The sequence below is a fragment of the Sus scrofa genome, chromosome 6 (assembly GCF_000003025.6).
Source record: "Sus scrofa isolate TJ Tabasco breed Duroc chromosome 6, Sscrofa11.1, whole genome shotgun sequence".
Taxonomy (NCBI): domain Eukaryota; kingdom Metazoa; phylum Chordata; class Mammalia; order Artiodactyla; family Suidae; genus Sus; species Sus scrofa.
In genome coordinates, this window is record NC_010448.4 from 51,830,062 (window position 1) to 51,844,839 (window position 14,778).

General features: G+C 56.8%; 1 protein-coding gene across 1 annotated transcript; it reads left to right on the forward strand.

Annotated features, from left to right (window-relative positions):
- FOSB (FosB proto-oncogene, AP-1 transcription factor subunit) lies at positions 6,719 to 14,470 on the forward strand. The gene is given in 5 exon segments (XM_021094557.1): positions 6,719 to 8,341; positions 10,252 to 10,393; positions 10,396 to 10,571; positions 10,821 to 10,928; positions 11,877 to 14,470. Coding segments are annotated over 5 exon segments (1,014 nt in total). The 5' UTR covers positions 6,719 to 8,215; the 3' UTR covers positions 12,339 to 14,470.

Sequence of the window (14,778 nt, forward strand, 5' to 3'; positions counted from 1 at the left end):
GACAAGCTGACTGAATCACAGGCGGAATTCAGCCATCCAGGGCGCGGGCACGTGGCCCGCTGTGACCCCCCACGACACCCCCGCGTGGCCGTCTGGCAGCGGGGGCCGGGCAGGCCGCACTCGGGTCAGTGAGGGGGCACGGGGCCTGACTCAGGGACTGGGCAGCTCCAGCCAGAGACCACCGGGCCGCAGGCCTCCTCAAGGTGCAGGAAGGGGCGCGGGGGGCGGCGGAGCGGGTGGGGAGGCCCCTGGGCGGCGAAGAGGAAGCCTGCGTGGGTGTGACCCGGAGGCTGTGGGTTGCGGCCAGCAGCTGGATGACCTGCTGGGGGTGGATGGGGTCTGAGTGTTTGCGCAGAGAACAATGGAACCACCGAACGTGCGCTCACGCACGCACGCACACACCCGGCGGCAAGCGGAGGCCCTGCCTCTGTGCACCCCAGGGCCATGGAGCCTCAGGACCTGGGCGGGCACCAGCCTTCACTCCGCAGAAGGGCCGATCAGGCAAGTTCGCGAAGGGCGCCTGACCTCGGTTTCCTTGACTGCTGAGTGGGGATAATAATTAGGGCCAGATAGCTGAGACTTACAGGGAAGTCCTTTCTGCCAGGCACTGTTCTAGGCGTTTTTTTTTTCCCTTCTTCCACCGCACTCAGCGGCGTATGGACGTCCCCAGGCCGGAGACCCAATCCCAGCAGCAGCTGCGAACTAGGGCACAGCTGCTGCTACGGCTGGATCCCTAAGCCACTGTGCCACTGCAGGAACTCCTGTTCTGGGCCTTTTCTTTTTTTTTTTTTTTTTTTTTTTGCTTTGTAGGGTTGCACTAGCGGCATGTGGAGGTTCCCAGGCCAGGGATGGAACTGGAGCTACAGCTGCTGATCTACACCACAGCCACAGCAAGGAGGGATCCTTCACCCGCTGAGCTAGGCCAAGGATTGAACCCACAACCTCGTGGTCCCTAGTCGGACTCATTTCTGCTGCACTGCCACGGGAACCCCTCTGGGCATTTTTATGTACAAAGTCATTTACTCTTCAAAACGCTGAGGTGGTGGTGGTGAAGGATAAATTAGGAGATTGATATTAACATATACATACTACTATGCATATAAAATAGTGGAGTTCCCTGGTGGCCTAGCAGTTGTCACTAATGTGGCCCGGGAGCTTCCACATCTGCTGTATACCACAGAGAATTCTACAGTATTCTGTAATGGCCTATATGGGAAAAGAGTCTGGCCGTGAACTGCGGTGTAGGTTGCAGACGTGGCTTGGATCCTGCTCCATATGCTGCGGGTGCAGCCTTAAAAAGCAAACAAAAACAAAAACAACTCTGAAAAAGAATGGACATGTGTATAACTGATTCACTTCACTGTACACCTGAAACTAAGACAACACTGTAAGTCAACTATACTCCAATAAAATTAAAAAACAAAAAAAATTCTAGCGGGAGATGCTGGTATTGTCCTCATGTGACTGGTGAGGCAAGTAAGGTCTAGAGAAGCCGTGTGCCCGCAGTGCACAGCCCGTGCCCCTCACGGCGACGCGGGAAGAGTTCAACAGAGGCGACGTGGCAGAGCTGGAGGGCACACCGGGCAGGTGGTTAGTTTCCTCCAATGCCTGCCAGCTGTATTATGAATGTTTCTCGTATTATTTTCATTCGAGGGCCAGCTGGAAAGGGCGCCAGACCCGTCATCCTCACCACCTTGGTCGAGTCGTTCCTTTTCATTTCCCACAGTCTCTCCTGCTTCCTCTCCTCCGGCCTTGCCTGTCTGCAGGAAGCAAGTGCTGTCGGGGCTGTCTCCTCATCTAAATCTTTTCAGGATCTGACAGGAGTTGGCCAAACGCACCTCCACCAGGAAGTCCTCCTGACTTGCGCGGGTCTCCCTGAACCCTCCAGCCACCCAAAGCCTGGAGCAGTTACAGCCAGGGGATACACCATCAGCGTGTGTGGGTCTGGGGTGGGGGCGGGTGAGAGGTTGGCCCCATAGTGAGGGGGTCCGCGGCACGCCCGGGCTAGGGCCTGAGACAAGCCAGCATCTGAGAGCAGCCTCTGCTTAGCTGTGTCTGCATGCCTGCTCCCTGAGACTGTGTGTGTGCGTGGCTGTGAGTGTGCGTGGAAAGAGTGTGCACAGCAATGGGATCTGGGCGCTGGGCTGCTGTGTATCCGTGTGCCTTGGTCTGTAGGCTTTTATGCACCTCAGAGCAAGTCTGTGGAGCCTCTTCTGCCCGGGTGACTGGGGAGGCAGATGGAGAGCTAAGGAATTCTTTGAGTCCACAGCTCTGGGGGGTCTCACTGTGTCAGTGGGGGCGCCTGGCTCTGCCAGTTTGTGTGTGTGGAGCTGTGTGCCTGTTGGGAGCTGTGTCACTTGATGTGTGCATACCTCTGTGATGTGTGAGCACGACAGTGTGTGTCTGGCTCTATGTGTGACCGTGGGTTTGCTGAGCTAGCCGTGTGTCTGGGTAGACAGAGGAGAGAGGTGTGTGCGGGTACAGCCGTGTTGCCTGCCTGGCTCTGTCTTTCTGCCTCTGGGGTTTGGATTCTGCAAACCATGCCTCCTCTTCTGCACCCCTGACACATACGTGCACCCCACCCCTAGGAGGACCCAGGGTCACCAGCTCAGCCTGGTTCCTCTCTGGAAGAGGCAGGAAGAAGAGGGAAGCCACACTGTTTCTTAACACCTGGAGCCAGGCCCCAACACCCAGGGACCGCCTCCCTGCCTGTCACCTGGCCGGCAGCATCATCCCTCTTCAATCAAGGCGATGGCCAGGGAAGAGGGAGGCCCAGGTACGTTTCTGGCCCAGGCAGCCTGTCAGGGTTTATGAAAGAATAAAGGAGAGGAAGGTGAAGATTCATTTAATCAACACATATTTATGGAGCCCCTGTTGAGTGACGAGGACAGCCTCCGTCAGCACCTTAACAAGAATACAGCCCCAGGAGGCAGACCAGCCCGTGCCCAGACAGGCAAAGTGGGGAGCAGAGCTTGCAGGGGAAGGGGTTGGGGTCTGACCCAGGGAGGGCTTCCCAGAGGAGGGGATACAGCAGCCGAGACCTGGCAGAAGCGAGAATGAGCTAGCGGAAGGAAAAGGGGCTGTGCTCCAGCCAGAGGAAAGGGCACCGGCAAAGACCTGAGGACCAGGGAGAGAGGGCACAGTGTCTGGAACCCAAAGCAGAGGAGGGGAGGGGAGACTGGGGTGGCTGCCCAGGCCAGGTGATGCCCGACCTCACCAGGGGCTGAGGTGAGTGAGGAGTCTGACTGCAGGATGCAGGGGTACTGGGGGAGGGGGGGCAAGCTAAGAGTCCTCCATCTGAACTGTTCCGCTTCCCTGAAACTCCACAGACACCCCTCTGGCAGGCCTCCAGGACTGCTCAGAAGGGAGCGGGCCCAGTCAGCCAGTAGCACTCACTACTCAATGCTGGGCACGTCGGAGTCAGAAGTTACGAACCAGCGGGGCTCTACCCTCACAGAGTCGCAGTCACGGCCACAGAACACACCCCACACTGCCTCCTCCTGTGCCTCTGAAACTCACAGACCTTTCTTTTAGAGCCAGAGCCTTGGCATCACCCAGGGGCCACCTGAAAATGCAAAAGACTGCACCAGATGTGCACTGTAACCAGAGTGCCCGGCTGATTTGTGATCACAGTAACAGCTGAGAAGCCCTGCTCTCAGGCGGAACCTCCCTGCGCCCCGGTTTCCTACTCTCTACTACGGGGACAAGAGCAGAAGCAACTTACGGGGCCGATGCGGCGTGAGGGTGAACGGGGATAAGGCGCGGGAAAGCTCTGAGCGGAGCTAAGCCTTTATCTACAGAACCCTCCTCCTCATTTTTATGAATAAAATTCAGAACCAGAAAGAACTTCCAGAGTGCACCGTCAACCTTCCTTCTCGCCCTATGGATGGGGAAACTGAGGAACAGAGTAGAAAGGGTTTAGCCAAAAGAATGGCAAGATGGGCTGAGGGCTCCCTTTGGCAGAATCGGGCCCCAGGACTGTTTACAGGATGCTGTGAGCAAAGAGCTGCCACTGCCCCCCCAGCCCCACCCTGTCGGGGCAGAAGCCCCCCCCCCATGCAGAGCCAAGACCTCGGGAGACGGAGCAGGGATCCTGCCCTCCCCCACCCTCAAGTCCTCCTCGTCCTGGAAGCTCCCTGGGCTTGAGCCTCATGGGGAAAGACCTGCCTTGGCCACCCCATGCTCTGTGTGCGGGGTGTGCACGTCCATGTGTGTATTTGAGTGAGACTCTGTGTATGAGTGTGTGTGTGTGGGTGTGGGTGTGTGTGTGTCTCCAGAGCCAATTTTTCCCTTCGGCACAAAGGGCATGGTACTAGGGCCCATCACAATGTTAAGGGTCCATGAAAATGTTTATTTTATTTATTTATTTATTTTTATTTTATTTTTTGGCTGAATCTGTGGCATATGGAAGTTCCCAGGCCAATGAGTGAATTCCAGCCACAGCTGTGAACCACGCCACAGCAAGAACTCCTAATCTCTTAAAATCAAAGAAAAACTGAACTTCTGGGTCAAATAAAATGTTAGACTATAGGATATTTTTTAATACCAACAAAGTGATGAAAAGTAATTTTAAAGATGTCTTTATGGAGAAAGAGGCCCACAAAGGCAAGAGTGCCCAGGACCCACGAAAGCTATAATGTGATCCTATGTAGCTCTGTGTCAGGTGACATGTTAGAAGGTCTACATCTGCAAAGGTCAGGGTGGCTTTGCTTTAAAAACCAAACAAACCTCTACGATGTGCCAGGCACGTCCCAGGAGCGTTACTTCACATAATGCTTCACCAACTCCATGAGTTGGGCACTATGCCCGCTCTCCTTTCCCAGACAAGGAAACTGAATCTCCAGACAGGACTAGCTCAAGTTCACCCAACTACTAAGTGGTGGGGCCAGCACATAAGGCCAGGCCACCTAGATTCTGGGTCTGCCTGTTTGGCGGGGGCGGTGAATGCCCAGTGTCCGTATGAATGTGACCATCTGCATGTGAATGTATTGACATATGTAACTGATTTTACTTATTTATGTATTTAGTCTTTTTAGGGCCACATACGCAGCATATGGAAGTTCCCAGGCTAGGGGTCGAGTCAGAGAATAGGAGCAGAGCTGCCAGCTTATGCCACAGTCATGGCAACATGGAATCTGAGCAGTGTCTGTGACCTACACCACAGCTCAGGGCAACTCGGGATCCTTAACCTGCTGAGCAAGGCCAAGGATCGAACCTGCATCCTCATGGATACTAGTTGGGTTCATAACCCACTGAGCCACAACAGGAACTCTCATAACTTACTAAACAATAATTAAAAGCATGGGCTCTTAAGCCCCATAGGCTACATTTTTATCCCAGCTCCACCACTAATTTGCTGTGTGACTCTAGGCAAGTGACTTCACCTCTCTGGGTCTCCGTTTCCTTGCCTGAAAAATGATAGTTCCTACTTCAGAGTAGTGTTGTGAGAATTAAATAAGTTAATATGAGTGCTCGGAAGAACTAACTCTTGTAATTGTGTATGAAGAGCACCCATGTGCATCTGTAGTGAGGATAGTGTCACATGTGTTGGGAACCACATGAAGGTGTGTGTGTGCGTGTGTGTGTGGAATCTGTTTCTCCATGTGGCCGTGTGTGTGTTGCTGCCTGGAGGTGAATGTCTGAATGCCTGGGTGTGACCCTGTGAGTACGTGCTGGCTGCTGTGGGGATGCAGGGGCCACCTGGGCCAGGGTGTGAAGGCCTCCGGGCGGCCAGGGTAGGTACTGGTGTGTCTCCCTTATTCCGTGGGAGAGGAGATGAGGGGCTTGGATGGCACAGGAACGAGGGGTCACTCCCTGTCTGATGCTGGGGCCGAGTCACTGCCTGCTGGTGGTTGCTGTGTCATCTCCTCGTCCCTGTCCCTACTCCCAGACTGGTGACAGACAGAGGGGGCGTGGAGGAACAAGGTGTTTGAGGCTGGGCTTTTGTCTGGAAAACTCAACCTCCCTGTGCTGCCCCCATGCCCCTTTGGCCTTCCGCAGCCCCCTCCCCCCTCCCCACTACTGGGACAGGGAATCGAAACGTCCTAGGAGTCAGGAACCACCCAAGCCCTCTTGCTCCGCTTCAGACCTGCTATGTGATGATGAGGCAGGTCCTCCCCATCTCTGGGCCTGTGGGAATTCCACAGTTTTAAAGTGCTTCTCCCTCTGTGCCCTGAGAGGGGAGTGCCAGGAACCCAGGTTTATGAAGCAGCTGGTGAGATCTGTACAGGCGGGTGCCTAAGAGATGGAGGCTGTGGTGTCTGAAATACCCTAATTAGACTCTTGAACCCATTTCCAAACTGGGTGGCCAGGTAAGCAATTTGCCCCTCTAAGCCTGCGTTATAACAGTGTACACTGTGAGCGGACAGGGGTAGGTTTGCAAGACTTGTAACTTCTATCAGTAGAAGCTGTTACTCAAACAATCCCAACACCCAGGCTTTTTTCAGGGCGTTTCACTGAACCAGGCAGTTCTCAGAACTCAGAAAGAGAATAGGAATTCTGGGTTTGCATTTCTTGCGATGGGATCTTGGGCAAGCTGCAACTTCTCTATCATTTTCTCTTTTATAAAATGAGGATTTTCTTCTCTTACCCATGCAAAGCTGTTTTAAGAACTGTAAATATTGTATTGAAAGGCTTAATACAGAGCTGGTTTGGTAATTCATGGCACCTATTAGCATCATGACTACTATTATTTATTATGCCCCCCCATTCTTTCTGATTGCAGACAGGATTATAAAGCAGAAAGGAGAGATTAATCACACCATCAGCAGCAGGGACACTTCGCCCTGAGTTTCATTACCCATCCCCTCCAAACTCGCGTATCTCCCAAATGCTGAACCTTGGCGGGGCGGGACTGGCGGCAGGGTCCAAGACACACATCCTTTGCCCCCCACTCTGGGAAAAGTGAAGCTGAAGCTCCGAAAGGAAATCCATTTTTCAAGCGCGAACAACCAGTCGGGGCACAAGCTGGTAGGAGCCTCGGGACTCCACTCCCACCTCCACTTTCACCTGGAGCATCACAGCTCCTCCCTCTCAGCTCTGGACTCAGTTTCTCCGCCTATGTGACCACACGACACTAGCCTGGGTCTCCCTTTAAAGAGCCGACCTTCCTCCCGAGAGAGGGCGCCGCACCACCACAAGTGGGAGCGGCAGCCAGAAGTGAAAGGGGACCTCCGCCCCCCAGCTGGGGTCTGGGGTCTTCTCCGCCGGGGTCCTACCCAGGACCAGCTTAATAGCCTATTAATACCAGCCCCCAGGGCGGCGCCGCACTGCGCAGGCGCGGGCGGGTTCCGCAGGCGCGCGAGGCGAGCGCGAGCTAGCGAGGGATTCCCTCTGACGTAATTGCTAGGATACCAAACAAACACTCAGCCTCTCGCGCCGAGCTCCTTATATGGCTAATTGCGTCACAGGAACTTTGGGGAGACCAGGCCGGGATCCCCTCCCGCCGAGTGCTCCAGAACGCAGCCCCCAAGACCCCCAGGGCAACAAGGGTGATACAGGTGATCAGATCGAAGTTAGGGCAGACCTCTTACCGGTCGGTGCGGGGCTCGGCTCCCAGGGCCGGAGATATTGAGAAGTTTGTGAAGTGCCGGACAGGTGACGTAAGCAGAGGGCCGGGCCCCGGGCATATAAATACAGGCTGCTCTGGGCTTCATTCATAAGACTGAGAGCTACGGCCAAGGCAGGGACACACGGAGCTGGGACTTGATTGTTGTGGTTCTTCTTCTTGGGGGCTGTGAAATTCGCTTTATTATTTTTTTTCCGGAAAGTTTTTGGACGGCTTCTTCTAGATAATTCTACATTTTCTTTTGGAGGATCTACTTACTTTTTTTCGTCTTCTTTATTACTCCCTTCCCCCTTGTGGGACCCGCCGGACGCGTGGAGGGGACCACTCCCGAAGCAGATTCTGTACAGCAGGACTGAGCTTTCCACCCCTGGGGGAGCGATCCCCCATCGCCCCTTGGTCCTACGGAGCCGGGACTTTCAGGAGGCACAGCGGCATCTTGTGGGGGCCTGGGCACCGCAAAGGAATTACACAGAAACTTTGCCATTGTTGGAGCGGGACGCTGCTCTCACCTCGAGTTTCCCCGGACAGCGCACTTGGGGGACGCGCTCGGCTCACCCCGGACTCGCACCTTTCTTCCCCCACCCGGCCATAGCCTTGGCTTCCCGGCGACCTCAGCGTGGTCACAGGGGCCCCCCTGTGCCCAGGGAAATGTTTCAAGCTTTCCCCGGAGACTACGACTCCGGCTCCCGGTGCAGCTCTTCACCCTCCGCCGAGTCTCAGTATCTGTCTTCGGTGGACTCCTTCGGCAGTCCACCCACCGCCGCCGCCTCTCAGGTAAGTTCTGGAGGGCTGAGGTGCTGCTTTGTGGTTTACAAATTTTTTGAAGTCAAGGGTGGAGGGGGCAATCAATTCCCTTTCCCCAGATAAGGACGCGTCAAAACCTAAGATCGGAGAGGGAATAGCTTCGCGGAGCACTCTGCAAACTGCAGAGTCCGGACTTGCAATTGGTTGTGTGCGTGGAGCGTAGGAAGGGAATACAGAGGGGTAAGCTTTGGGGGTGGGGAGAGTGCAATGTTCAGTGCAACGTGTTTGCGGTAGCAGGGCTGAGAACTTTTAGCCGGCTTCGGGGCTGCCCCCCACTCCATCACCAACCTGAAGCTAGCGCGGTCAGGCAGGTGGGGGAAATCCCGGAGAAGCTTCCAGTAGCCTCCTTCCTTTTCCTCCTCCATCCGAGCGCCTACTCTGGCGCCGGGTCACCCTCGACCCAGCGGGAAGGCGGGCCGCAAAACCTCGGTGGCGCTGCCTCCGCCTCCTGCGCGGAGACGTAACGGGGGACCCGTGCGTAACGGCTGACGCGCTGGAATCCTCCGTCTGACGCGGGGCACGCACGGCGCGTGGCGCCCCCTTCGTCCGCCCCGCCCCTGACGTCCCGGGCGCGTTCTATTTTGGAACGCCAGGCCACGTTGCTAAGGGAGGGGGCAGCCCGGCGTTCCGATTGGCCGCTGCGGCGCGTCCTTTGACCAATCAACTTTCCCTTCCTATTTGTAGGGTACAGTTTCCTTCCCCCAGTTCGTCCCCGGAACCCGTGGTGCTTCGGCGCCAGAGACTCTTTTACGGGCCTCTAGAGGCAGAGCGAGGGGATTCCTGTCGCAACAGATGCGACCCAATGAGTGCGCAAGGACCTTGCTGGGATCCTGTCCCTCCGCTGTCAGGGTCCGAGGGTGTCTGTTTGTGTGCCTGGGTTTCTCTGGGAGACATGATGACTGTCACCCACTTCTGGCACACACAGAGTCCCGCTCCCTCTGCTCCGGACGCCGGTCGTCTCTGGTGTGTCCGAAGACAGGACTAGAATCGCTAGCCCAAGGGGAGCCCAGCCAGGTGGTCTCCAGGAGCCCCGCCCCCTCCGGGTTTCCAAGGCGCTGATTGGCCAGCGAGCCAGCCCATCCCTCACCACGCCCCCTGGGAGAGTAGTTAAGCCTTCCGAGCAGTTCTAGGGTTACATTTCGGGGTGGGGGGGGAGATGAGCGCTGCTCCAGCCTGGGGTCTTAGGACCTACACCACTTCCCCTCCGTCACGGTCTGAGGGAGTCCGGCTCCTTACTTTCTCTTCTTGTCTGCCCATCGTAACCTGTCACTCGTCAGTCTCACTCTGGGGAGAGACAATTACTTGAAACGTTGTCCTAAACTCCTAGGCCCGTCCCCCAACATCCTTATAACTGGGACCCCCCAACCCTGCACGGAGGTCTCATGGACCCTCCAGTCCCTCATCCCCTCGCTCAGAGGGGTGTGTATACGTGTGTGAGTGCAGACGAAGGTTTGGCCTAAGGCCTCTCCCTCTCCCTCCCCTTGCCTCTGGGGTGGGGGTGGGGTGTTGTGGCTGTGTGTGTGGCTGTGACTCCATCCCGGGGGTTCTGTCACCCGGCTGTGTCCAGCCTCCTCCCCACCCCCCCACACCTAAGAGTCACCAACCCGGGGTGTGATTCACCACCCGCTGGAACCGTGCAACCTTTCCCCGAGGAAGAAGGAGGAGGTAGAAGCCAGTTGCACAGAAATCCTCTCATTAACCACTGCGTCACGGTGTAGTGAAAGGGTGGGTGTTGTGGCTTTTTGCCTGTGACACACACATCCACACCCGCTCGCCCTGTGCTCACTCACGGGGTCGGTGTGTGTATGTGTGTTGGGTGTGTGTGTGTCGGTGTCTCTGTTTGTGTGTCTACGCCTGTGTGTGTATGTGTCACCCCGTAGGAGTGCGCCGGTCTTGGGGAAATGCCCGGTTCCTTCGTGCCCACGGTCACCGCGATCACAACCAGCCAGGACCTCCAGTGGCTCGTGCAACCCACCCTCATCTCTTCCATGGCCCAGTCCCAGGGGCAGCCACTGGCCTCCCAGCCCCAGCCGTCGACCCCTACGACATGCCAGGAACCAGTTACTCCACGCCGGGCATGAGTGGCTACAGCAGTGGTGGAGCTAGTGGCGGTGGTGGGCCTTCCACCAGCGGAACCACCAGTGGACCTGGGCCTGCCCGCCCAGCCCGAGCCCGGCCTAGGAGACCCCGAGAGGAGACGGTGAGTAAGGAGCATCAGAGCTTGGGCTGGGGTAGTGCGGGAGGAAGCCTCTCTGGCAGAAACTTTCTCACTCTTGGGGTGAGGGACCGCCTGCAGCCTCAGGGCTGCAGAAACCCTGTCATCCTCATCAGTCTGTGAGGACCAGGGGGTCCTTTTCTAGCTCCTGGGGGGCTCTTGAGGAGGAGGTTGGGGATGGATGGGGAGGTACACCATACCCCAAATCTCATGGTCTCTCTCTCCCCGTCTCAGCTCACCCCAGAGGAGGAGGAGAAGAGAAGGGTTCGCCGAGAACGGAACAAACTGGCAGCAGCCAAGTGCAGGAACCGGCGGAGGGAGCTGACAGACCGACTCCAGGCGGTAAGGACAGTCCTGAGGGTGAGGTGAGGGGATGCTGAAGAGGGGCTCTCTCCCCACCTTCTGTTACCCACCACCACCCCACGTGAGCCCTTAGAGAACCAGAGGTTCCACCTGTGGAACTAGGTAGGGACGGGCTTACCCGGCTCACACACACAGACCCTCGCGTCCTCCTGGCACCTGCCCTCCCCCCGCCACCACTTGCTTGGCCTTCACTTCATCCTAAGGGGCCATGTGAGCAACCTTTCATAGAGGAGGATCCCCTCTGGGGACTTGGAGAAGCAATAACCCATTTGGCCTCAGTTTTTCCATCTCCTCAAGCCCTCGTCGAATCTCCCAGGTTCCTTCTAGCTTTAACATCCTGGAGAGCCTTGTAAAACCAAATCCTTTAATCCTACATCAAGTCCCCACCACCTGCCCCAGCCACCCGTAGTTCTCAGATCTTGGGCTGGTGGCCTTTGCCAAGGTGCCCTTCTGTTTTCACACCCTACCTTAGTCTGAGCATTTTCCACGTGAGGCTTTCAGGATGACCTGCTAACCCAGAGAAATCTTCTACTTGCCTGAACTACCTAATCTCGTCCCAGGGAGGCAGAGGGGGAAGGGTCCCAGGGGGCTTTAGAATAGTGGCATTAGAAACAGAATGATCGTTCAGTCATTCAACAAGCCTCTGAGTGCTTCTTGCAACCAGAGACTTCCCCTGGGTACCTAGCCCTTTCCCAACTATCCACTGGACATAGGGGGAAACTGAGGCGCCTCCATTCTTGCTCCAAGTCCCTCGCACACCAGGCCTCTGTCTAAGGGGGTCTTTCAGTCCAGAACTGCCTTCCAGCCCTGGGCCTCAGCAGCCAGTCTAGGAGAGATGGTTTCAGCCATGACCCACCTTCTCTAGTCGCTCACGGCTTCTTTCTCCTTCCTCGCTCTCCTCTGCAACCTGGCCACCCGGGGCCTCAGGAGACAGACCAGTTGGAGGAAGAAAAGGCAGAGCTGGAGTCGGAGATCGCCGAGCTCCAAAAGGAGAAGGAGCGTCTGGAGTTTGTGCTGGTGGCCCACAAACCGGGTTGCAAGATCCCCTACGAAGAGGGGCCCGGGCCAGGCCCGCTGGCGGAGGTGAGAGATTTGCCGGGGTCAGCATCCACTAAGGAAGATGGTTTCAGCTGGCTGCTGCCGCCCCCGCCACCACCGCCCCTGCCCTTCCAGACCAGCCAAGACGCATCCCCCAACCTGACAGCTTCTCTCTTTACACACAGTGAAGTTCAAGTCCTCGGCGACCCTTTCCCCGTTGTTAACCCTTCGTACACTTCCTCGTTTGTCCTCACCTGCCCGGAGGTCTCCACGTTCGCCGGCGCCCAACGCACCAGCGGCAGTGACCAGCCTTCCGACCCCCTGAACTCGCCCTCCCTTCTTGCTCTGTGAACTCATTAGACACAAAACAAACAAACACACAAGGGAGAGAGACTTGGAAGAGGAGGAGGAGAGAGAGGGGAAGAGACAAAGCGGGTGTGTGGCCTCCCTGCCTCTCCTGTCTGACCCTCGGCTGCCTCTGCCATCGGACAGGAGGACTTCCTTGTGTTTTGTGCCGCCTCTTGTTTCTGTGGCCCGGCGAGGCCAGAGAGCTGGTGACTTTGGGGGCAGGGGGTGGGGAGGGAATGGACACCCCCAGCTGCCTATCGGCCCTCTCACTTCGACCCAGTGGCTGGGGATGGGGGACGGGGGTGGGGGATGATGCCCACCTTTGGGCTGGAGGGACTGGGGTGCTGGTGGTGGACTGTGGGGTGGGCGGAGTCCTCTCCAGAGAGGCCCAACAAGGAGAGGCCACAGAGCCCCCAGCAGGGTCTCCCACGCCCACCCTTCACGGGCTGACCGGGCTGGTTCTCCCAGCTCCCCCGACCTTAGCTTATTTATCCAACATTTCCGTGTGGTTAGAGCCTCCTCTGAATTGAGCCCTCCTTGAAAGGGAAGCTGATGCTCCCCTCTGATAATCTCCTTCCCTCCACCTTTGACTTATAAATGTGAACCTCCCTCCCTGACCGTCCAGCTGCTCCCTCCCAGCAAAACTGGCTCTGATTTGAATTTCCGGCCCCCTAAGGCTCGCCCCCCATTCAGCCCCCAGCCCTGCCTTCGGATGACAGTATTATCCCCCGCTACCGCCACCGCCCCCCTCAGCCTCCCGTCCTGGCCTTCCTTGTTGGGCCTCTCTGATTCAGGCAGCAGGGGGCGCTGTGATGCCTGTCCTGCTGGAGTGTTTTATACTGTGAAATGAATTGGCCGGACTGTGGGGGGAGCCCCAGTGGGGACAGGACCCTTCCCATGCCCCCAAAGCCTTTCCATGGTCTCCCTCCCCCATCTGCCTCCGTGCTCCCCCCAAAATGAGTTAGACTCAAGGGGGTGACAGAAGCGAGAAGGGGGGGTGACAGTTATCTTATCCATCCGCGTGGCCTCTCTCATCAGGAGCCCCCAGACCAAGCCCTGGCCTTTTCCGTTAAGGCCTGTCCCCCATCCCAGCCTAGGACGCCGACGTCTCCCTCCCTTGGCCCCCACATCCCTTCTAACGAGGGAGCGTGGGGAGAGTGCCAGGGGACCTGACGTTTTTCTGGAGATTTCAAGGCTGAGGCTTCGGCCCCCGCCCCCTAGGGTTGCGGGCCTGGGGATGCCCACGGGGCTGCCCCACCCCCACCCCAATCTTGGTTTTGGCTCCCTCCCCCCCCCCCCCCGCCTTTCCCTGTGCTTCACCTCGGAGAATTTTCTCACGAGGCTAATGGATATTTTTTAATATCGGGTGGGTCCCGCCGCCCTCCGTGCTGCATGGAAAACATTCCACTGACCCGTCCTGCGCGGCTCCCGCCCTGAACCCGGACCCCCGCCTCCCGCGGCTATTTATCCCTTTCCTGGTTTCCGAAAGGCACTTATATCTATTATGTATAAATAAATATATTATATATGGGTGTGCGTGTGTGCGCGTGAGTGTGTGAGAGCTTCTGCAACCTTGGCCTAGGTCACGTTCGTTGGCCCTCAAAGCCATGCCACTGAATTGGAAACACCGCTTCTGGAAACTTGGAGGCAGCCCGTCTCTGGCTGTCTCTGTCTCGAGCTGTCTCTCTTCTGACTGTCTCGGCCCCTCTGGTTGTTTCTGGCCTGTCTCTGGCCGCCTCCTTCCCGACTGTCTCTCCCCCTGTGTCTCTTCTCTGCCCATTTTGGCCTGACCGTTTCCACCTGACTGTCCCTGGTCCTCCAGCTGTCTTCTGACTCTGGGTTCGGTTCGTTGGGGACGTGAGGTTTCCGTCTGGGGAGTGAGCCTGAGGGATTCGAGATGTTCATAATTTGTATCTTGGAGAATTCTGGCTGCGAGTGTGAGGCTGTGAGCAGGGCCTGCCCCTACGGACCCGCAATGTATTGAATCTCCAACCCCCCACCCTGTGCTGTGTTTGTGGTTCTCTTTTTGTATTTTGCACCTGACCCCCGGGGGGGCTGGGGCTGGCTGGCACTGGGCCGCTACCCTGCCCTTCGTGGTTCTGCACTGTCGCCAATAAAAAGCTCTTTAAAATGCATCCACCAAGTTTTGGGGTCTGTTTGCTTCTGACACCCATCACCTGCCTTCTTTTAGCATGAGGGAGTGAGGTTAGATTGCTAGGGGACCCCCCACACACACACACACACAGGAACACCTACCAGTGAATCAGCCAACAGCAGGAGGGAAGGAGTTTAGACAGTCAGAAGGATTTCCCACAGACAAAGGCTGTGCCTCCTCCTTGAAGAAGTAATGAGACAAAATATTAGCCATGAGGTGTGTCATGGAGGCTCCCTAGTGAGCTGTATGCTTGATCCCGTGTGCTTTGGGGATGGCCTGAGTGAAAGT